Raw genomic sequence first — 24668 nt, 5'->3', positions numbered from 1 at the left:
GAAGACTTGGTCCACTCCACCGTAGGTTTTAGAAATATTGGTGTTATCAGCAGATTATTAACACTTCCTCATCGTAAATTACAGGTTGGGAGATAGGTGTTGCGTTTCTTGATGATGGTAGTATCTGTTTTACTGAAGTTCCATAATCCATCGTACACATTAATTTGAACTCCACTCTGGCAGCCAATGAGAGCAAATGCAAAGTTTGGAGGGCCTGGTTATATGGGCGAAACTGTCTCACTACACCTTAATATCCACAATTTCAATTTTGGTTAGCTGGTTTTCCCTCGTCCAAACAGGCCTGAGCTTGTAATCAGCAAATCTACCTGTCGGAGACTGTAAAATCACAAAATGCTTGCTCATCAATATGTCGTCCTTATTCTCTTATGCTGCATGCCAGTCACTAAAGCTAACTGGACGCCCCACCAATGCGCCTGTCTTACTGTTATGATGCACTGTGGGAACATTCTTCCAAAAATGTTCAGTTTCCTGCGAACAAAACTGCACAAGATAACTTAATTGTCCATGTTCCTGGTCACAGTCCCATAATGTTTTGGAACAGTCATCTGACAAAACAGGCTCCTGGCCAGCCACATCACATTATTGTCTTCTTACAAAACAATAGTCCCTCCCAGAGAGTTGAACTATATGGTCCACCTCCATGTGTTATTGGGATTTATACCACTCACCAAAGCCATTTTCGTTGTCTCCAGGCCCTCTGGCAGATCCGAAAGAGAGAACGTGCCGTTTAAGTTAGCGGGGAGATAAGAAAAATGCAAAATAGCTTTGCTGTTTTGCTGATGCATGCAGCCAGCAAGTACCCTGAGCTCTGTGTCTGGGCCCATTTTTAGGTGCCCTGTATTGAGAGCACAAAGGCTTTGCTGTCCAAAAGCGAGACTTGCATTTACGTGTTTTTATTTAATTTTACTTTATTGACATATTCATTGGGATGTTTGCAATGTGGCCGAGTGGCCCTAAGGTAGCAACTTAAAAATCCTACAAGATGTGCTTTAACTGCAACACCCCCTGCTCCCTTTCCTGATCTGACCAATTCTCCACTCTTAGTCGCATATTGTTCCACTCTCCATTTCCCGTTGCAAAGAATCGTAGTTCAATTCCAGTTCTGGTATAATTTCTCCCTGTTTTCATCACTGGGTAATTGACCTCCCCTGCCAATCCCTATTCCCCTTCTATGTTTCTGTTGCCCTGTTGTATATATTGCAAACAGAAGTCCAACCATTCTGCCTCCATCAATCCTTGATCCCCATGGAGGGCTGTTGTTGTTTGTTCCATCACATATATATTTCATGCTACGTTAATCCATTTCCTCTTCCCTGGCAACAGAACTCCCTTCCAATGTGTTGCCAAGCACGCCTTTCCCGCCAGGAGAAGGCTGTTTACCATACGCGACACCCAAATATATTCTGCCTTTCTTTCTTCCAACCCAAAGAGGACCAGCATAGGAGCCTTCAAACTAATAATCTCATCCAGATCCCTGATCCAGGTCGGAACTTAATCCCCACCACATAAACCAATAATCTGCTCTCGCTCCACATTCATGCCAGCACAATGGGCTCACACCCTGATACATTATTGATTAACCGGGGCCACAATTGTGGGTCCAGTTCATCCCCATGTCCCTCTCCCATTTCATCCTCAACCCATCCACCAACCCCCTTCTCGTATCCACCAAGGCCCTGTACAGCGTCCCTATCACTCCTTTGGACTCAGTAAGTGTATCCAGTAATTTCTCGAAGGGGGTGAGCTCCTTCTGTATCTTATCTTCCATGCCTCCTTGGTCAAGACTCCTTTGAGCTACCAATATGAAAAGGCAGAGAGTGTACCTATCCCCAGGGCCCACTATCGTGATAAATCTCCTACCCATCCACAATTGTCCGATCCTTTCCAGGCCCACCTCATACCATGCCTGGAATCTGGACGGATCTGGGAATTCGTCCTGAACTCCCGGGACCCAAAGATGGCCTAAAGGTGCAGGCCACAATGTTAAACCGAGACATCCCTTTACCTGGTCTCCAGATACTCCAAATAGTGCACTGGATTGGGTGCTCATGTATCTTACACGTTAACTTTGACTTGGGCACCCATATCCACTCCCCCACCATTGCAGGCCTTAAGTAATGATTGTCAAGTCCCACCCATTGTAGGTCCCTCTGTCCCGTGAGGTGTGGAATCAATACTCTTTGCTGGGTGGCCTTGTAGTATAGATGGGAGCCCAACACCCCCACCTTCCCTAGGAAGACTCAGGACATCACTAGCGACTCTGGGTTTCTTCCCCTGCCACAAGAACCGTAAAAGAGTCCCCTTGGTCACTCTGAAGTAGAGTTCGGGAATCTGAATAGGGAGCATCTGGAACAGATACATGATCTTGGGGAGTACTACCACCTTGAGCGCATTCAGCTGCCCCATCCAAGAGATGGCGCCTTCCATTTTCCCAAATCTTTCTTCAAAGCTGTCATCGGGGGGTAGGGGAGTGGGAGTGGAGGGAGAACATTGATTGATACCGAGATACCTTAAAGACCCCACGTTGACCTCCCTGAAAGCTTTCTAGTCATTGGGGGTCATTCTGAGGTTGGAGGTAAGGAATTACCGGCACCGGTAAGGGTGCCGATGCCGGTAATCCCTTACCTCTGTATTCCGAGGTCCCTTTGCAGGTCCTTCCTTACCTCCCTGCTTTTAGCAGGAGTAAAGTACGGAACCCGCAAAGGTACTTCAGAGGTAATTACGGTACCATAATTTACGGTGCCGTAATTACCTCCTTCCCCATTCCCATTGAGCCCTATGGGGCAGAAATGGGAATGGGGAAGGGCAAAAGGTGAATGGGGAATTACCGGTCCCTCCAACCCTGGAATGGACCGGTAATTACTCCATTCACCATGCCGGATTTGGGACAGTTTCGGAGGCAACCATGGAGCTAATTACTCCATGGTTAGCTCCAAACCTGGAATGAGGCCCATTGTCCTTACTTTCATACAGGGGAAACAGTACTGACTTTCTCTTATTAACTTTAAAGCCTGCCAGGCGCCCGTACTCCTCAATCCGCTCCACCTCGGCCGGGACCAAAGTCAATGGTTTCTCCAGATGGAGGAGCATGGCTTCCGCGTACATCGCTGCCTTATTCAACTTCTCACCCACCCTAATCCCCTCAATTCTACTATCCTTCCTCAACCTGTTGGCCAATGGTTCCAATGATAATACAAATAAAGTTGTGGAGAGGGGGCACCCCTACTTTGTACCTCTTTCCAAGTTAAACCACCTTGAGTATCCCCCAATCACGGCCACACATGCCCTGGGGGAAGAGTAGAGCGCCATTATGCCCCTTTAAGAGACCCTTACTTACCCTGAACTTAATAAGCACTGCCTCCAAAAGTCCCACTCCACCCTGTTGAAGACCTTCCCTGTATCTACGGAGAGAAGCGTGGGATCGACCTCCCAGCCCTGCACCTTGTTGATCAAATGTAGCTTCTTCCTCCATGGTGTTGGCACCTTGCCTCCCTTTCACAAATCTCACCTGGTCCGAGTGGACAAGTCTCGGCATGTATCCCTCCAGCCTTGCGGCTAGTACTCTGGCGTACATTTTAGCATCTATATTTAAGAGAGAAATTGGACTATAAGAGCCACACGCCCGGGGATCCTTGCCCTCCTTCGGTATCACAGTGATTAGAGCCTTTGTAAAAGAGTCTGGCGCTTTCCCTGTAGTCAGAATATTATTAAACAGTGTTGTTCGGAAGGGGAGCAGAGCCGGAAGGAAGGACTTAGAAAATCCTGATGTGAAGCCATCCTCCCCCAGAGCCTTACCTAACTTCAACCACCCGATAGCCGTCCGAATTTCATCCCCAGTGATTGGAGCTTCCAGGCTTTCTGATTCTTGTTATTCCCATGTTTTTAAGATGCATTGTCCCAGACTCTGATGTCAGTTGGTTGTAGTTGTGTAGCGTTCTGCGTTTTGATTTGTGGTTATACAATTGCTCTGTGTAAGAGGTGTATCTGGAATCTGTGTGTTGTGGTTTACTGTAGCAGAGTGGTCCAGAAGGTTTGCAAGCTTGTATCTTCGGCAGTGAACCCTGCACATTACATTAATTGGTTGTTTATGCAAGTGGGAGCAGTGGGCACTGAGTTGAGAATGGGCAAGAATATTTCCAGACAGGATTTTTAGAGGATGGATTCTAGAGAGGGAAGAGTTCTGTGCTGCCCCTACGATCAGCACGGCATGCTGTGAAATCTAGGAGCTGGTCAGGAGAATTAGATTGGGCATCAGAATGCAAAACACGGTAGGACACTCAATGTATTGGGTAGGGCGTCCCAGTGAAACACCAGGGAGAAACATCTGAGGGGCAAAGCCCAGTGTAGCGACTGGCAGGGCATCTTTGAACATTATAGTATAAGGTGGGAAGCCAGCTGGTGAGCAGGTTAGTGAGGGGCACAAGCAATCAAGCCACATATAGTAGGGCATCGCATGACGCTATAATGGCATGACAAGGAATACCAAAACAAGCATTCAGGGCAACATTGGCAACTTTAGGCCTGGGGTCAAGTATAGCATTATTGCCCATGGTGTAGCAGTACAAGCTACACTGGTACCAAACTAACATTCAAATTGTATATTAAAAAATACCTGCAAAAACACCATCGATAAAATAATTGCGTGCTGTTTTCCCTAATCGTTTATTGTTCATGGAAACAGCACAGCCTGGAAAAAGGAAAGGGACACGAATGCACTGGCCATCCCCTCCCACCCACTTGAAGCTCCTGGCTCCATATTTTGCCAGGCAGGAGGCGGCCTATACACAGGCCATCCATCAGTTAAGTTTGGTAATCATGGTATGCCATTGGTTGGAGCTGGGATCGTTTTCGCTTCCGCCTCTAGCCTGGGAGATCCTCATTACCTTCAGGCGCTACGTTGGACTCTCCAGGCCAAACCCGCCTATGTGGCCTACGCTCTGTGTGTTCAGGGGTGTGTGTGAAGGAGTATCCGCACAGACCTAGAGGACATTTAACCACCCTGGATCATATTTTGTAGGCTTCAAGATATTGTTTGCCTGTCATGTTCAAGTGAAACTTGCTAGGTACTGGTCATTCCACAGGGTTGCTTAGCAGGTGATGGCGTTACCCTTGAACTGCTTTTAGATGCTGCTCAGAAAGTTTTGCTCCGTATGTGTAATGCTGCCTCGTCATCAGCTATGCTGGTCCAGGACTTCGGCCCACGAAGTGCATCTGTTGAATGGCCAGAAGTGCTGTTCTTGAACCCAATGGCACCCATGCAGGAAGTATGCTGCGACGCCCCCACCCTGGCTTTGTTTAATGTGAGATCGCGGCAAGGAGGCTCGATATCGACTCGTGAGGCTAGTCGTTTCAGTATTTCTCGTGGTGCCATGTTTATAATATCCAATATGTTCATTGCCTTTGCATAGTTTTTTTATGCAGCTCCTTGTTGTCTCTCATGCCATAAGCGCCATTGAATGTTTGCAACATGTAGAAAGAAAGAAACCGTTTCGCTAAATTGGACATGGTATGTCCTGCCAGTGTTTGCTCAGGTTTATTCTATCCCTCTTACTGGTTGAACGCCTTTTTGAAGAGTAAGGCCATCCTCAAATCTCACATTCGGCCTTGACACAGATTGCAACAGGCAATGCATCACTGTGGTGTTCTTTGTGATTTTCTTTTTCTCTCTTCTAGGAACAGTAAGATCCCGTGTTATTTTCTGAGCACCTTATTTAAAGGGCCAGCTGGTGCATACTCGGTGTTTTTCTTTCTGTTGAGCGTCCTGCTTCTACGGGTGTTTTATTTTCTAGTTTGGCAATCTGTGCTTTTGGAGTCAGAAGCAGGGGTTAAAATGTCGGGTTGCCAGGCATAAAGCCCTGTGCCCCCTCATTTCGTCACACGCACAAAGCATGCCGTTCCTTATTCGGCGAGTACATTTTCACTCGCCATTGCAAGGGCGAATTTGCAGTTGCCAATCCATTTAACATAAATATATTGCACTTTGGAATGATCTTCCTCTTAACACTACATCACCTGTCTTTCCACAAACGGTTGAACCGCCTATATAGTAACAGTGCAAAAGCATGCACGGCTTTCCCTTGGATGAATGGAGTCATGTTTATCGTGCTCCTCTACCGCCAAGGCTCTGTGCAGGGAAGAGCAGAGATTACAAGCAACACACCACAGACTCTTATCTTGAAAGAGGCCAGGAATGTGACGCAGCATTTAATTGTGTATTTCTCTCCTGGCTGGCCTATGCTGCCAGTTCTCCCTTTGGCACCGTACCGTCCCCTACTAGTGCTTCCTGCAGCACCTGTACAAGTTCTCCCTGTGCCTCCAGCGTTTTTTTGTGTATTTGCCGTTCTAATTAATTTACGTCCTACTTCTACTTTGTCTTTGTGTATCTTTGGATCAATTTCAAGAACTGACTGAGAGGAGGGTTGATGCAGTATTGGAGAGAAGGGAAGTGCATGCGGAGGAATCTCCAGGAAGATTTCTCAAAATGATGACATGAAGGGCGATTCTCAAGAGTCTTTTGGCAAATTTATCAAGATGGAGGTCGTGCTGTATCTGCGTTTCAGTGTGGAGTTTGAGCCGAAACAACCCCTTCCCTCTTATGGTATTCCTATTCGCCATGGGCCCAGCTGTTAGCTAAGATATGATGGCTGTAATAGTGAGCGGCAAGAAACGGATATCCGGAGGTATCGCCGCAGATTTTACTCTCCATCTTTATCATAGTGTTCTAAAGGTGGACCTTTATCACAAAAAAGCAACCTTGGAAGATTTATTCTTTAAGACCACAAAGTTGAGGTTTCCTTAAATCACTTTAGTAACCTGGTTGTTGGAGCTGCCACCTGCACTCCTTATTCCAAACAATCGCTTATTGGGGATTGCACAGCTCTCTGAGGACTGGTCTAAATGTACGGGTAGGTTGCGTATGATGCTTAAGCAAGTTTTATTTCTGTCAATTATTGTGGGTGACGCCCAGATCGTCGGCTTCCACTTCCTCTTAAACCGTGGATGCTGTTAAACAGAATTATATGCAGTACCCTTTGGGAACACCACACACAATTAAGACTACAAGTGAAAGTACAAATTCACCTTTGGTACAAGCCTGTACTACACAGTTAAGTGGTAGCGATGGCTGAGCAGCCAGACTTATCTCAAGAGCAAGTGAGCAGTATCAATAGTTACACAAAGGACAGCAATTACTATGATTCAAACAAACACTGACTCAAGGTTTCTGAGTAAAAGAATATACATTTATTTACACATCAGTTGTAAAACATTTCACTAAAGTAAAGCAGTTGAAAAATCACACTTAGTACACCCCACTACTCCCAATAGATTCTGGACAAGTTAAAGACAATATGAAGTGTGAGCAAAATGGCACTCCAATAATTTAAAAGGGAGGGAAAGACAACGTTAGACCAAAATTGAGCAGCACCAACAAGTAAGTAAGCAGGGCAATCTAGAAAAAGGAAATACAATGAGGGAATCAAATCAAAAGGGCTTAGGGCCAAAGTCACTAGAACAAGTCTTTTGCTCAAGATCACACAGTTCAGGGTAGTTCGCAGTTAAGTCGTTGCCAAGAGTTCCGGACTGAGTTGGTCAGCAGAAAAGTTAGTTTAAAGAATAGAGAAGGACAAGCCCTCTGCGAAAGGTTTCACACACTTTCACCGCGGCTGGACGAAACGAAAAACCAGATTTGAACAGTACCTTAAAATGGAGAAGCAGCTGTAACTGTGGCAGACGTTCCTGGCAGGTCCTTCAGGCTCATGTTTCCTGAAGCGACTGTCGGGATGCCATGAAGTAGGAAGACTGAAGGGTCCTGCACTGCCCAGGGAAGAAACCAGCAGCAGAGCAGAGCAACGAATAAAAGGTGCGCTCCTTAAAACCCAAGCAGAGTCCGACGTTCCTGGCTATCCCGTTCACTGTAGCTCTGTACAGCAAATTCGACCAGAGGAGGGAGACCTGGCTTGCAGTTTGAGTGAACTGGTTGGTCCCACCAGCTCAGGGGAAGAAGATTCCTGGTGGATCTTCTCTATTGTCTGAAGATTCGGACCTGCAGCAGGGCTTCACCGGGCGGTTCAGTCGTGGTAGGGGTCCTCTTCTGTCAGCTCCTCTTCGGTTCTCTTGTTCCAGTGGCGACTCTGCCTTTCCACCCCCAGGTACCTGCTTTCTATGCAGTTTCCCCCATTCACACAGCCCGGCTGTCAATCATACAGTAGGGTGGCTGTCCTGGCGGGACAGTCACCTAGCCAATCAAACAGGAGTGCAACTCGGGTTACCAAGGGAACCCATGGCAGGGGTCCTAAAACCCCTCCCTCACATCCTGCCTAGCCAGACTTTCAGGGGCCTAAGGAGGGCTTTTGTGCAGAAGCCCGCAAAAGGATGGCGAACTAAGGAACCAAACCTGGTTTGGCGCATAGAGAAAAAACACGAGAAAGACTTTTACAAAAAGAAATGGCGAATAAACCCAGCCGGAACCAAATCAAAATAAATATAGTCCAGCGGGTTTAAAATCGAGGCTACCAAAATAGCCTAAAACAATACCAGCGCTATTTTACAATAACCGCAGTAGGAAAAATAGGGTAGTTACCACTGCCACCAGCCAAGTCTTAATGAAAAGGGAAAGAAACAATGTTCCATGACAGACAAAAGGGATAACTAGTAGCCCTTTCCAGTACTCTATGTAAGATAGTTTGTACTGGGTCTGTGGATTTAAAGAGAGTAATAAAGTCAATGGCACCTTTACATGTTCTGGGAGACAGTAGTCGGTCCCAGAAAATAGTCTGAGTTGGGAAATCTAAATGACAACCCTGTGTCACTGCACTGAAGGTGCTGTGTAACACAAAGTAAAAATATGATGCCTAAGGAGTAGGTGAGGCTCCACAGTCTATGAACACACAAAATGGTAAACACACACAGAAAAACACATGTAAGAGTGGGAAAAAAGGCTCACGCTCTTACCAGGTGAAAAAATAAATCCTAGAAATCCAGCAAAGCTGATGAGGGACTCAGTAGGTAAGGGAAATTAGCCATTTTGGAGAATTCTCCCCAACAGATGCCAGGAGGCTATACTGGCTGCGAGTTTTCAGAGGTGACACACCTCGGAATGTGTCTTCTCTGCTTTCTGTTTACTGGTCAGAAGTTGTTTGAGAAAGGCTAATACCATCTTCTATTTGACTAGCTAAACCCTCCAAGAATGTTTTATCACCATATATCATTTCAGTCTTCCAGGTCTACTTCTTGAGGAAGAGGTAGTGGCATGGCTGGATTGACCTCAGTAGTCTGTCCGATTAGTCCTCCACAGAAGTCCTTATAAGGCCAGGATAGAGAGCTTTCCTTGTGGAAGAGGCAGGTCAAGTCTGCTTTAGACCTGCGTCTTCCATTTTGTCCATTGCATCGTGTTAATGCAAACTCACGCCTGATACCTGAAAAATGCTGTGAAAGCGCTTTCTTTATTTTAGGTCATTGTTTTTGCTGGGGAAGGTGTCTGGTGGATTCCGTTTGTTTTGCATCTGAAGTATGTCAACACGTTCAGGACTACTGTGTCATTTAGACTGGGATCTATTGGAAGTATGTCCTGTCTTGGTGACTTCCTGGTTGCCTCAGACCTGCAGGATGTGTGCTTCAGTAGTCCATTGCTCCCGCTGGCCAGAAATATCTGTGTTTTGCAGTAGCATATTTCCACTGTTGGTTTCAGGTTCTTTCATTTGGAGTACGCGGTTTGACCACTCCTCATCTTTGTACTCCTGAGGGACAGAAGTAATTTTGTCACAGTAATTATTCATAAAATGTCTAATCTGGTGCCTGCTCTAGTTGACCGGATCCTGATTTAGTGCTATTCTGGCGATTTTATTGATTTTTTTTCTTTTCTATTTTCTGTTTGTAGGGACCAGAAACTTGGTCTCCTCTGCGAACATTTATGACTCTTAATCAGGCAGGACTTCTTAAGGACGTCCTACACTCGGAAGCAACAAAGTGCTAATGCATCTATTTGCTCCACTTTATTTTTTGAATTATTTAACATTTTTAATGACTTCATTGTTCTTTGAGTTATCAACTATTTCTTTGTGACATTTTATATGCTGTCAGTTTAAAAAAAAAAAAGTTGACTTTCAACAGTATAAGAACTTCATTGGTGAGCTTGTCAGACCTCCTGTGTTGCTCATGAGGGCCTTGTGGATTTTGTGCCCAACAGTGTGTCTGTCAGGTTTTCTGCAGGAACAAGACGTGAACAAAATTCCTAGTTATTTGTCACAGTAACGGCACCAAACCCACCCCTGCTGCACACAGACACAGCTGCAAAATAAAAGACCCCACTCGCCTGGTGTTGGCAGCGTCTAAACATGTGTTTCAGAATGCTGCAGAATCCATGTGGGGTCTTCACAGCAAGGTTGATGAGTGCAGGGTAAGTAAAGGGGAAAGGGGTTCATTAAGATGTGCAGCGAAGCAGGGTGTCTCGTCTTTCAGCGTAGAGCAAGCACCACGGCTGCAGGAGGGTGACGAGAAATAGTTTGTGTATTTCTATCTGTTGTTTTATCTCCACGTGTGAATTGCACTTAGATTTGATACACACTTAGAAAGCATTAAACGGGGAAACGAGGGGCATCAAAATGATGTCCCTTAAACTTAGCAGTTAGGCCTATAACACTCCACAGGTTTGCTAGCAAGCATCACTGAATTAGATAGTCTTTGTTGCAGTGAAGAGAATTAGATTGTGACACTGTTGTATAAAGGCACGCTTTTTGTTAATGTCGAGTATATGGCTGAAGTGCCAGGTAGCACAAGCATTGAGTGGGGCCGTTATAAATCATCATTATTAGCAGAATTGCCAACAGCCATCTTAGCCAGAACCCTGCCATATTGAACTAGGCCCAGTTAAGAGTTGGTAGCTTTCTGTCATTCAGGGAACCAGGCCGCATTCCTGAGCTTATGCCCTGTTTAATTTTTTTCCCAGTCCCACACAGAGTAGGGAATTCCCCTTCAGTGTACTTAAACTTCGCGTCAGCCACGGCTGAGTTTAGGGGTTGGCTCGTGCACAGTATACCGAGACATATTAAGGGTATCTGTGTACTTACCATATATAGGTGTTTTTCTTAAGTTTTGTTTTATTACACTTTTTATTTCTCCAACTTTTTTCTTTTGGTTTCTTGATCTATTCCCTGGTTTCTATCTTGTCTTATATCATTCTTTACTCCAATGTTTATTTTCTCTTCTTTGGAGTAAGTAAGGTTGCACTACATTTTCACACTGCTTAACCTATATACCATTTCCCTGTGGGGACAATTTGTGCTGTTTCTGTTTGTTTAATTATACTTTATCCCTGCTCTCCACCCCCCCACCCTCCCCTCCAGTTAGTATTCAGGCGACCAAGGCCCTGGAGGAAGAGTGTAGCACCACACAAAGATTGGTTATTGTTGCAAGAATGAGCTGTTCCCAGATGTTTCAGGCAGGAGAAGGGTAATGCTATGTCCCAACATTTGATAAATGGAATGGCGGGGAAGGACACGCTTTGGTGTGAAAAAGACCTAGCTAGGAGATTGAACATGGTTGTGGTTATACTGCCCCCATTGAGAAGTGGTAGGAATATTGGAACTGCAGCTGACGGGTTAAATAGAGCAAGTAAATCAGAAAAGTTAGTCTGCAAGAGCAGTACCTCAGCTGCGTTTTTATGAAGCCACCTGGTTCCCAAGAGAGCTATGGGAGGATGTGTGCTAGGAAAGCAGCATGCTTCAAGACTGGAGTCGCATGAGGTGTTAACAAAAGTAGAACTGCAAGGTCTGAGAATCGCTGAGTTATGCCAAGTTGTTTGTTCTCATGAGACAGTAGTATTGATTTTTTTAAATATATATATATTTTATTTATATTCCGCCCATACACAAGTGTTTCAGGGCGCAACGGGGTAAGGGAGGGGTCCGAGAGAGGACAAAATAAAATAATGATATTACTAGGCCCAGTGACATTGAGAATGCGCTAGTGCAGGGGAGAGGGAAGGGGAATGTGGGAGGAGTAAGAAGTGCAACACAGGATCAAACAACAATAGGTAGTGTGACCATCGGGTGGCAGTGCATGATTTAAGCACAGACAAAGGGTGTCAATAAGTGCAAGTGAGGGGACTTCAGGGTTGCAGATACAGACCCAAGTGCAAGGGTTGCCAGAGACAGTGCGTGGGAAGTCGGTGTGGGCAAGGGATCTGGGCCCCAAATAGGAGGGTAGCCAGATGCCCGATGCAAGAACAGAAAGAGATCAGCAGGGGAGAGAAAGAGAGAGGATGGAAGCAAAGAGGAACGTCTGGAGGTGCCTCTGGAACCAGAGATGGTTCTCAAGTTTCAGAGAAGCAGGGAGGTTGTTCCAGAGGGAGGCACCAGCTGCAGAAAGACATCAAACACCATCTCGCTTCTTGGAGAAGCGACTGACCCTGAGGGAATTGGAGGAGTGAAGAGCTCGAGTAGGAAGGTATTTACGAAGAGAGAGTTGAAAGTAGTGAGGATAATGCAGAGGATCTTGAACATAATCCTCGCAGCCACTGGAAGCCAATGCAGAGATTTCAGTGTAGGAGAGATACGATTGCTGGGCTTGAGGCCAAGGACAAGCCTTGTAGTCTCGTTCTGGATGAGTTGCAGAGGGCGGAGAGTAGAAGCAGGCAGATTTAGAAAGAGGCTGTCGCAATAGTCCAGCCTAGAGAGAACCAGAGCTCTGGAGACTGAGCTTCTGGGGGAAGGAGAGGAAAGGAAGAATACCTCTTAGGAGGTGCAGCTCGTAGTTTGACTTTTTAGAGACGTCGGAGATGTGAGGAGAATAGGAGAGTGTGGAATCGAAGATGTCCCAGGGGTTCTTAGCCTCATAGGTAGGAGCAGGAAGAGGGCCAAGTGAGGCTGGTCAGAGAGTGACTGGATAGGTGGGTGCAGGCGTGCCAATGAGGAGAATCTCTGTTTTATTGGCATTAAGGCAGAGATCGTTGGCAGCACACCACTCCTGGATAGCAGACAGACAGTCAGAGATGAGAGAAGAAGAGGTGGCAGAGGGGAGCCTGAAAATGAGCAGAGTGCCATTTGCATAGCACTGTAAGTTGTAGCAGAGAGCCGCAATGCGGTGGGCGAGAGGGCCAGGTATTGGTTGAACTGCCAGGGAGAGAGGTTAGACCTCTGGGGAACACCACAAGTGGAGAGTGAGATAGAGCAAAGGAAGGACCTAAGTTGGGCCTGGGAGGCTTGATCGGAGTGGAAAGAGATCAGCCAGGCCATGGCCTGATCGGTGATAGCCAGGTTGTCACGGAGACGATTGAGCAGGATGGCATGGTTGACAGTGTTGGAGGCAGAAGAAAGATCGAGTATTATGAAGATAAAGGGGAGATTAGAATTGAGGTTAGAGAGCAGGCCTTCACGGATTTTCAAGAGAGCAGTTTTCTGTGCTTCTGGCAGCTCTGAAGCCAGACTGATGGTCATGGAGACAATCAACAGATTTAGTTTGAAGATTAAGCTGGGAGATGGACCGCTTTTCCAGAAGTTTGCGCAGGAAAGGAGTGATAGAGATCGGGCGATAGCCAGGCAGCATGGGTCGGCGGAGTGCTTCTTGAAAAGAGGGTGCACAAGTGAGTGCTTTAGGGGGAAAGGGAAGGCTCCTGTGGTGAAGGAGTGGTTGCAGAAGTCAGCCAAGGCAGGAGTAAGGGTGTCGATGTCGTCCTTGATGGTTTTGGAAGAACAGGGAAGGGCCTGTTTTGACAAGACCTTAATAGATCAGACTTGTCTAGAAACCTTGTCATGGTAGAACAGAGGAAAGGCAGAGAAAGGAGGAAGAGAGGTGGCCACAGGGGGGCCGGAGATAGAGGAGAGAGGAGAGTGAGGAGGAAGAGAGGACGAGAGGGTGGTCAGGATGTCATGGGTTTTAGCGATGAAATGAGAAGCCAGGGCCATGCAGAGTGCCTGGGATAGGACAGGGGAGGTAGAGACTGCAGCAGGATTGTCCAGCTCTGTGCAGATTTAAAAGAGTTTGGACGAGTTGTTAGATGCCGCAGAGACGCAGGCTTGGATGTGGGCTCTCTTCTTGGTGCGGAACGAGATCCGGTATTGCCTTTGGAGGAGGCGGCAGACCAGTTTGTCAGGGGATGCACAAGAAGCTAGCCATTTCCTCTCAGCCACCCTGCACTTGTGTTTAAGGGTGACTAGGTCAGGGTCGTACCAGGAGTTGCACTTGGCTTTGGGCTTCAAGCACATCCTCATGACGGGGGCAAGAACATCAAGAGTATCAAAGATGGAAGAGTAGAGCATGCAAAGGGCTGTGTCAGGATGTGAATCAGCCAGAGGAGGAGGGGGAGAGAAATTGACGGCAAAAGCCTCAACTTTATTTAAATTTATATAGCGTGCAAACAGCCCTTGGGCATCGAGGCGATGCATCATGGGTCGGATGACAGCAAAGGTATGTGGAAGTGCAAGAGTTAGCTTGGCCTGAGGGGTTAAGAGGGAGAGATGGGAGGAAATGAGAGGGTGATCACTCCAGGTGAGAGGCATAGAGAGGGGGAGGTCTGAGGAGATCAGAACATCCAGAGTGTGCCCTGCAGCGAGTAGGGCCGGAGGGAAGAATAAAGAGCGAGAGGGAGTCGCAGAGGTCATCAAAGAGTCCAGAGGACCGACAGGAAGCATCCAGGTGGATGTTGAGGTTACCAAGGAGGAGGAGTTGAGCGGTTGAGGCCAGGCGGGAGGAAGAGAGGTCGGCCCACTCGGAGAGGAAAGAGGTAGTCTGACCAGGTGGCCGATAGAGAGTAGCAATTGTGAGAGAGTGACCATGAGAGAGGGAAAGCCTACAGACCAGGCATTCAAAGGAGGAGAAAGCCTGCACAGGAACCACAAAGGTAGGAATCCACTCGGGGAAGATCAAGGCTATGCCGCCACCCAGGCGGTTGGGTCTAGGCATGGAGCGGACCTTGTAACCATCAGGGAAGAGAGTGTCAAAACCTGGGACAGAGCTGGCCGTGAGCCATGTTTCTGTGAGACCGAGAACATCAAGGTCGAGCTCTTACAGGAGGCAGCAGATGTCAGAGGAGTGGTTGACAGCCGAGCGCGAGTGGCAATATGGAGAAGGTTGCCACCCTTGAAAGACTTCTGGGTTGGGGTGGGGTACAAATCAGAGGTACGCCCTGCGGAGGTGTATAAGGAGCACGAGGTGGGGCGGCAGAGGAAGGAGGAGAGGGCAAGGTAGTTGAGGAGGAGGCAGAGGTGGGGGGGCAAGGAAGCCAGAGAGGAGAGAGAGAGAGAGAGAGAGAGGGCACGGCAGGAGCAGGAAGAGGCACAGGAAGCGTCTATCAAAGAGAAGATTGGCCTGAGGATCTTGGACCAGGACGGTGCCATGTTTGGTAGACATCGATTACCCTGGAAGAGAGGAAGGGGTGCAGGAGGGCCTCTCACCGGTACCACTTTAATGGGTGAAGAGAAGGGAAATATCACAGAGACCATATGAGGAGTCCAAAGGTCTGGCGAAGGAACGACAAAGAGGATGTCAGCAAGGGTCTGTCTGGAGGAAGCGCTGGTGTAGGTGACGGCGAAAGGGAGACCAAGATATCCTTTATGAACTTCTTCCTACCAGACCTAGTGAAAAGAGTGGGCTAGTCAATGGAGCAGCAGTTAGAGAAAATAGGAGAAACAGAGAGCGCCATAGGTGATGTGAAAGAGGGGGAAGAAGAGAGAAGAGAGGAAGGGATGGAGTAGCAGACGGGGAAGACGGGAACAGCATCACAGAGTAGCCCAATGTAGTCTCTGGACGCAGGCAAAGTCAAAACACGCATACAACAAGCGTAGGGCAAAGGTTCCATAAAATGTATTGTAAGCAGATGGTGCAAGCAGAGCTAGAATCAAATTGGACAAAATGGACACAGCTATTGTGTACTTTTTGTTGCCACAGGATACTGACTTCACTGTTCACACTTGCTTCAGGATTGGGTCGTCTTGGGCGGGGATGGGGGGCATGCACATCATTAAGTTCCCCTGGACAATTGGAAAAAGCCATTGTAGCAACAGTAATATCAAGAATGTTGTCCAATCAAAAGTCTTTTTTTTCTTTTGTCTACACAATTAGGTCAGTCGTAGGGGGCGGCATTTAAATGATCATTGGGGAGCTTACTGACAGATGGGTTTGGGTTGCATAGGTTGTGTTTAGATTTTTGCATGGGTGCCAGCCAATAGGACATGTGGGATTAACATGTACTTGTGTATTTTTTTTTTCTTTTTTGTGTGTGTGTGGGTTTCGGCTATAAAAACAGTAAACTGAGGCGTGTCTTTAATTTTTTTCAGTTTTATGGAGCTGACTGACCCTGCCGGCCATGTTCACATGTAATAAAACTTTTCTCTTGCAAATCGAGCACTCCTTATTGATTACTTACAATGTTTTTATCGATCGTTTTTTGAGCCTATCATACAGTATGGATCTTTATTGATCAAAGGGATGTAAGGCCTAGTTTGCCCTATCACTATGGGGTTCCCCTGCCTTACCAAACTAGATAAGGGTGCTCGTCAGGAGTAAAAAAACAAACGTCCTCCATCCAAACCTGCTTTGTGGTGCTACAAGCTGCCTTCTAGGAATGCGATGGATTGCCAGTGACTTCAGTTGACTGTGGAGGGAATCGCAGGCGAGATGCTCTTCACCCTGGGTCCCAGAATGGTTCCAAGGCATTGCCAGGGCATTGCCAGGGCTTATTCAATGTCCTACGAAGCAGGGTTCTCCATCACTCTGCCTGGCATTTTCCAGTTCTCAGATATCTGTGCATGGTCCTACTGCCAATGCTTGCAGAAATTCACAGATTGTTTGCAGCATGACTACCCTTTTGAAAAGTGCAAACTGCCCCTGCATTCAATTGCTGGCTTTCCACCTACAATGAGGGATCGAATTCGTTCCATGTTGCATTCTGGATTTTGGTTTAAACCTCCAGGTGCATTCGGGTAGATGTATGCTTTGCAGAAGGCAGAGAGATAGAGGCGGAACCTTGATTGCTCATACCATCCTCAGGCTGCACAGAGCTGGAGAGACCTTAATTGTGAACCCAGCTTCTTCATGCTGCAGAGTGATGGAGAACACATTGATTGTTCTCAGCTGCCTCTGGTAGCAGCCTGCTGCACACCGTGGGTGTGAGCTGGAAGGGCTCTCCTAAGCATGGTTCTGCTTTTTTTTTTTATTTCTTTTTTTTCCCCTTCGTCCTCTCACTGGCCCCTTCTGGTCTTTTATTCACTCCTTTATTCCTTTCCGCCAACGGCTCGAAGCCTTGGAGTTCCATTTTTTTGGCGATATCCTTCTCCCATCCTTTCTCCATTACTGCTCAGAGCTATCCGTTCCATCTCTCCAACACCTGTTGGACCCATCTTTTTGTATCCTTTCATGCAGCTGAACTATTGCCCCATCAATCTTTTCTGGCCTTGTTCTGCCCTCGTAGTTCGTAATCCAGTAACAGGCCATTTATATTCATGACTTGTAACCTATGAGCATCTGATAGCATGAATTTCAGAAGACTATCTCGAATTGTATGGTGTGTCATTTATTTTTCTTTCGTTCCATTCCTAGCCCTTATTTTCTATGTGCTCTTAGACCATTATCACTCCCCACGGAATTGCCCCGCAGAAATACTGGAACCAATAAAACTACTATATTCAAATAATTCCATAACAGTAAGAATGTCAAAAAATGGTCTTACCACACCAACGATCAACACTGATAACGGACGAAAACAAGGTTGCCCACTGGCAGCAACTCTATACAACCTCTATACTGCAGGCACTGAAGAACACATGAAAAACAGCGACCTCAATCTGCAAAAAATAAACTCAATCCTGGTGCCAATAATGATGTACGCGGATGATATTGTTTTATTAGCTAAAACAGTGTCTGGATTACAGAAAAGCCTACATCTGTTCGGTGGCTACATGAAAATAAATGAACTGCAGGTCAAGATCAGCAAAACAAAAGTGATGCCCAACCATTTAAGAAATCCAAACCCCTGTATCTGCCCATTGATGACATCAGGCTAGAGGAAGGTATAACATTCAAGTACCTCGGAATCACCATAAACCAATCAACAGTGGAGAAAGAATGGATTGATAACCTAGAAGCGAAAATGCAATCACTAGCGAGGCAGAAATGTGTGATCCACTGAAAATTTGGAATATTTTCATTCAAACCAATACTGTCATACTACAAATAAAAAGTAATACCAACAATAACATATGGGATCAAAGCTATGCCGCATGTACAGGATTCAACTTGGATAAGATTAGAAGGCATCTTTTGGCGCAAGATCCTGAATCTACCACCATCTTATCCAATGGTCAGAATACGCCACGAAATTGCAACACAATCCATAACCTCCATTGTCCAATGGAAACAAATGGACGTTCTCTGCAAACTGTTATCGGATGAAAAAACACCGGCAATAGAAATTTTGCGAGACCATCCAAATGCGATGAACAATTCGATACTGAGGTCATGGAAAGAAGAGGCTTGCCAGTTGTTGATAACCGAGGACATATCCCTTGAAATGCTCACCAAAAGACCCCAACATGCAAAGTAAAAAATGATGGAGAATGACTGGATTAAGACCTGCAACACCAAAAAACAATACTCGAGGAACATACAATGTCCCACTGATATGAGAGCAATCAATGAGACGCCAGAGTATTTAACCATTTTTTCTGATCCAACAATTCGGGCAATATACATGAAGATAAGATTAAACATCCTCCCAACCAATCTACCATCTTCTCATGGTGTGCCCGGAACTAACAAGCAAGAGGCTGACCTTTGGACCACATTTTAATATTTCAGCAAATCAAATGGACACGGAAACGCGATGGAGAAGCATTCTGAATGGACAAGAAAAGAAACCTATTTATACAATAGTCTGATTTTTACAGAACGTTTTGGAACTAGACAATAAACCTCTTGCGTCTAGTGCTCTAACACTGTGATATGCAACAAGTGACATTTGAAAGTAGTAATTGTAAAATCAACAAATGAAAAGTTTAAATTAAACTACCATTTTAAATTAAAAAAAAAAATTATCACTCCCCACCCTCTCCCATCAAATTTTGCCCGTGCTCACCTGGTGGTTTTGGGCAATTTATGTTATTAATCAGAAATTTGAATTGTTTTTCTTCGGTGCCTTTAGATCAAAAGGACCTTGTACTGTGTGTGTATATAAAGCTGCAAAACTACTTTTCTATTGAAAAAATTGTCTGCTCTGTTGTTCTGCACTTCGATCCCAAAGGGCCTGATTCGCGCATTATAAAAACGAATATATAAAGTAACTCGTTTTCTTCCTAAACATAGTCTTAAAATCTTTGGGTTGTTCTTAGGTTGCCTTTTCTTGAATATCATTTTACAGTTGTAACACAGCGTCGTTTTCTTTCTGCACAGACCTTGCTTGCTTGGGTGAACGTGCTGCTCTTGCGTGATGGAGGAGGACCCTGAGCAGGTATGGGCCCACAATTTAGGTTTTGAGTTTACTGCATAGTTCTGTTTCCACTTGACAGAAAGCATTGCACATTATGAATTATTCCCAGTATATTTGTTGTGTTGCCAAAGTGTTTGCCTATTGCTGTGTATTGTGTTGATCTATTGTACACAAGTAATGTACACAAAACATACTATTCACTGATGTGTTGGTGGAACCCTCACCTCACAGCCATTAGAAAACACTGACGCATGCATTGGTACCCCGGCAAGAAACCCACCATCACCCACAATGCTAAATTAGGGATATTATGACCACCCCCACCTCACAAATTAGCAATAAAACTATAGCCAGTGACTTCACCCCTACCAGAGAACAATCCTCCTTAACTTCATTCTTTTTCTTGAATTCTGAATTCAGTAGGAATGAATTTTCCTTTGTTGCTTGCCCATCAGATGTAATAAGAGTTTGATTACTTTAAAACACATCCCCCGGTTCAGATATCCAAGCATTATCGTTGGTTCACAGATATCCAAGCATTATCTTCTTGGTCCACGAAGGGGGTGAGGAGACTGTCTGCAACAACAGTTGTATACTAATTGACCTTTTCACAATTGACCTTGGGAGAATTTACCTAATTTAGAAGGTCAATTAGGACATATATGCGGGGGGAAAACCCCCCGCAACACCCCACACAATCCTACCCCCCACTCAATCCATTTATATTATTTATAATCCAAAACCAACCCAATACATATATAAAATAACTAAAATAATATAAAGGTCAATTGTGCAGAAGGTCAATTAGGACCACTATAATTGGGTCAATTGTTCAAAAGGTCAATTTGGGTAATACCGCAACAACACAGGTCGAAATTCTCCAATCCCATTTAATAATAAAAGGAAAGAAACCAATTTGCGGACATTGGTAGAATGGAGGAGGCAGCCATTGCGAAGTAAGCAACTGTGGGACTTTTCAAACGTACTGGGCCTCGTTGCATGTTGGCTGGTGCAGAATGAACGTGCTGTTATTAATGTATACCAACACGTTTCAGCACCGGCCAACTACTACTTTGCCAGTGGGGTGGTTGAAAACTTCCACCCTACTGGCAAAATCGCTGGCATTCCAGGCGCCTATAATACCAGCAAATCCCACATGGAATCGAATGGGGATTAGCACCATCACTCCTGCGGTAATACCGCCATACCGAGTGCTGGTACCATTGCCGGTATCCTGGCGGATTTACCATCAGTATACCGGCTTGGCCGTATCGAGGCCCACTGAAACATCCAGAACACATGTGGATTATTGTAAAGAAAGTGTTGGCTGGGGCTGTTGTAGTTGATACTCTTTTTTGGATAAATGCATAAACTATTTAAAATAAGTCTTAAGAAACAATGTGACTGCGACCCACAGCAGTAGAGTAGTATGCGCTAAAAGACTCTTAAAAATAAATGAGACTCCACAGTTGCTCACGTGAAACAGAGTTTAGTCCTGTGCACCGGTTGATGAACAATATCAGGTCTGGCTATGTTGCAGTTTTAGGTTATATAAGGCCCTTTTCGTCCCAGCTGAATGGTTTCGGACTAATTAGTGGTTAATGGGTTTAGAAATCTCCAGGCATGTGAACTGTTCTATTAGCATGTTCACCCATCAAAGTTACTTTCACCCATGCAGCTCTCCCTCTGCCCATAGCAGCCCTTCGTGAGGATTAAAAGTACCCGAGTCATTTTTATTTGGCTATGCTAAAAACCAATCCTCTGGGAAACATTTCTATGTTGACTATTAATAGGCTGTGGGTTAGTAAAGGTGCCGGTTATTGTTTGTTCCTGATCATAAGGTTTTAAATCCTAAAATTGGAAGGAACAAACCTAACCAGCTGAAAATCTGAGGTGATTCGGCGTAAAGGACCAGGCCACTTTCATTGTATTTGTAATTGAGACAAACCACATTATACTGTGCAATTATTTAATTATGAAAGAGTCTAGAAATTGAAAGTTGTAAATACTCTTCTCTTTCTCGTGTAGACTGCTGCGGAGCCAGTGGCATCATCGGGACAGTCTGAGGAGGGGGCGAATGATGCTTCTGATATACCGCCAAACATATGTATGTACTCGGGAGAACCTGCAGCCACATTTACTATCAAGAAAAGTAGCGAGACCCTTATTTGGTTCCTTGTGTGTGTGTGGTGTGTGAAGACCTACAAGACCAGAAGCTTTTTTTTTTTTTTTTTGTTCCTTCAGTTAATGGGGTTAAGGTTGTTCACCCTAGAAATGCATTACTACTTCTTTGACTGTACGAGGGAATGTTTACTCACTTCGACCTGCATTAGCTGTGCCTAATTAAAAAATGAAACGTAAACCCCAACTTGAGGCAAGCGTGTGGGATATTTCCTCAAAAGCTCAATCATGTCATTTCTCTTCCCCTCTTGCACAAGACCATTGCAACTTTAGACACATTCTTGAGCTTCCCGGGCTTCAAAGGTTCTTTAGTTTCGCCAGGCAACATGCAGACATCTTCACTTGCACCGCACTTGCTCAGCGACTTCCATTCTGTCTTCGACCATGCACATATTACTGAAGAGATATGATATTGTATAATTTGAGCATGGGTTCTACCTTCTCTTGTGCTGACTTGTCGCCTTCTGAATCCCCTCGACCACCCACTAGCCATCCTAGTGAGTGTGAAGTGCGCGTTAGGATGGGAGGGATTGGGCTCGATGCTCTCAAGAATTCATGCTGGGCATCTTACTCTCCGGAGCTGCCAATATCTCCTGTCAAATGCCTCGTGGCTTGCCCCTTCCCCCTGTCTTTTTCAAGCTAAATATGACCCACACCATCCACAATATTGGGTCTCGCATCCATGCTAACGATAACCCACTTGCGTGTAAATCAGCATGAAGGATCTGGTGTTCACAGCTAGTACACACATGCATCAATTCTTGCACAACAATACATTGTGCTTGGCTGCCAAAGGCCAAGAGCCAGATCTTTTTTTTGTCTTGTCCCAGTGCTGTTCTTTCAGCTCGCCAACTCCGGATACTTTGTTAAAATGTTATTAAGTTCTCAAGGTAATGCATTTACCAAAATCGTCTCCCCAGCCCGTCCCTGCAATATGCGCATGTCGCAGACAAACCTCCTTTTAATATCTTACAATCACCTGATCGTCCTGTCCGTGGCTGCTGCACAATTGAAGTACTGCAGCACTTTGTATGCTATGGTACCAACACAGTCTTTTGACAAACTGTAGATACCTGGTCCAGAACCTGGAAGCTTATTCTTTAGGCTGTGTCGCTCCGATCACATTTCTGTATGTCAATGAAAAGGTCCTAGTTTAAAACATGTGCATCATCCACAAGGCCCTCCAGGAAAGGGCATCGGAATACCAATCATATATACCAGGAATACCAGCTGACCCAATGCCCAACATCCCCCATCCAGTACTACCTAGCCAATTCAGTTGGCTAAATTCAAGCACTTTGGTGGGAGACCTTCATGCAAATGTTGCTACGCCTGCACCCCAACTTCTTGCTTCAGAAGGTGACTGCTCCTTTTGGTTCTCAAGTCAATGACACCCCCCCCCCCACACTGACCTTGCATCCTCCTTTGACTGCCACAGCGTTCACATGCTGTTATAAAGCTATAGAGTCACTGTACAGAGCTATGAACTAAAATGTGTAAATTTAGGGTAGCTTTCCCCTTGTGCAAAGTCAGCATTTCATGAGACAAATAGTTAAACCAACCCAACATTTTGTGGGCATCATGACCGAGTTTCACTCTTGGCATTATTTTCTGATAAAGATATACTGGAGTCCTCTGGAAGACTATTTGGCTTTTTGAGATGAGAGGTGTTAATCCTTCCGACTGGAAACATTTTTGCTGGTTGAGAGCATCTTCTTTGCCAGCCACTCCTTTCATTGCCACATTGTTGATGCTCAATGCTCCTTTTTTTTTTTTTTAGAATTTTGTAATTTATTAGTTTTTTTTTTTAGTTTTTTTTTTTTGCACCTCTGTCCTCGATTTACCTATATTCTTTGGACGCTCTCCACTTTCACATACCTCCTGTTTTCTGCACCCCTCAGCTGAACCATTCACTTTTTTGCATATGGGGTGTCTCCCGTTATCTGTTCCAGGGATGTGTCCTTGCTTCAGGCGCTGACACCATTCCTGACCCGTGTACTTTATTATTTTTTTTAAGCGGTTCCCCTTCCCCTTTAGAATAACGTAAACATTGAAAAATACAGTTCTGGAACTTGTGGTATAGTTGTACCTTTTACATTTTCTAAAGTGAACATTAAGTAAAGTGTTCTATTCAGAGAGTCCTGTCACTGGTAATTATTTTTATTTTTTTAATATTTAGCTGACGCAGATGCTTTTAAGATTCTCTGGGGGATGAAGATGAAGAAGAGACAGAAGAAACCGCTGCTTCCGGAGACGGTGACGGAACTAGTCACGGAAGATGGCGGCAAGGTGTATATAGTTGGCACCGCCCACTTCAGCGACAGCAGCAAGCGAGATGTAGTCAAGGTATTGTCCAAGTAACTAATGTGCTTTACTCTGTGCTAAATCTTACTCCTCCAGTCCTGATCCGAGTGGACTGACAATGTGGAAAAGGTATACACCTTTTGTGGGGATTCTCAAAAGCAGTGTAATAAGATTGGCCTGCTTTGGCTATGCCCTTTTGCTGGCTGGGAGGGTTTGAAAATGTTTAAACATGAGTACAATCTTTTTTGACAATTAGATTTGGACAGGCGCTTTGTTGAAAGGTTTTAGGGTGCATCCCATTCCCACAATGTCCTGTGATACTTTTGTTTCCTGCTTTCATGTGAGGATTTCTGGCCTTTGAGCCGTTCTTTTTTTACCAACTTCTGGATTTTACAGGTACCCTCAGTTTATTCAATTTTACTGCATTTCTTACATTTCATTGGACTTTATGGGTCTGAAGGTAGCTAACCACAAAACAACAACATTCTTATCTAACAACTGCATGCAACTACCAAATTGATAAATCCTAATTGTGTCCTCTAGATCATAAAGGGGAAAAGTCAGGAACGGTTTAAGTATCTGAAGTATTACTCAGAAAACAAGTAAACCATCAAAGTGGGTGACTCCATTTTAAAATGCCCACTTAAGTGACCGCAGCAAGAGAGACTACCAGTCGGGGTTTTGCCCCAAATGTAGCCCAGAAACTCCCACAAATCGAGTGATAGATGACGCACTTCATCTTACG

At 45.3% G+C, this 24668-nt stretch overlaps 1 protein-coding gene across 1 annotated transcript in view; it reads left to right on the top strand.

Annotated features, from left to right (window-relative positions):
• The window catches only part of TRABD (TraB domain containing), a 125275-nt gene that overhangs the window by 1126 nt on the left and 99481 nt on the right, over positions 1-24668 (top strand). The window contains exons 2-4 of the mRNA XM_069627856.1: positions 19402-19459; positions 21467-21545; positions 23799-23965. Coding sequence (XP_069483957.1) covers positions 19439-19459; positions 21467-21545; positions 23799-23965 — 267 coding nt within the window. The 5' untranslated portion in view covers positions 19402-19438. The remainder of the gene's footprint in view (positions 1-19401; positions 19460-21466; positions 21546-23798; positions 23966-24668) is intronic.

This window comes from Ambystoma mexicanum, chromosome 12, assembly GCF_040938575.1.
Source record: "Ambystoma mexicanum isolate Mex_15411 chromosome 12, UKY_AmexF1_1, whole genome shotgun sequence".
Lineage (NCBI taxonomy): Eukaryota > Metazoa > Chordata > Amphibia > Caudata > Ambystomatidae > Ambystoma > Ambystoma mexicanum.
The sequence above is the reverse complement of the archived record's forward strand: the minus strand, read 5'-3'. Positions and strand labels throughout refer to the sequence as shown.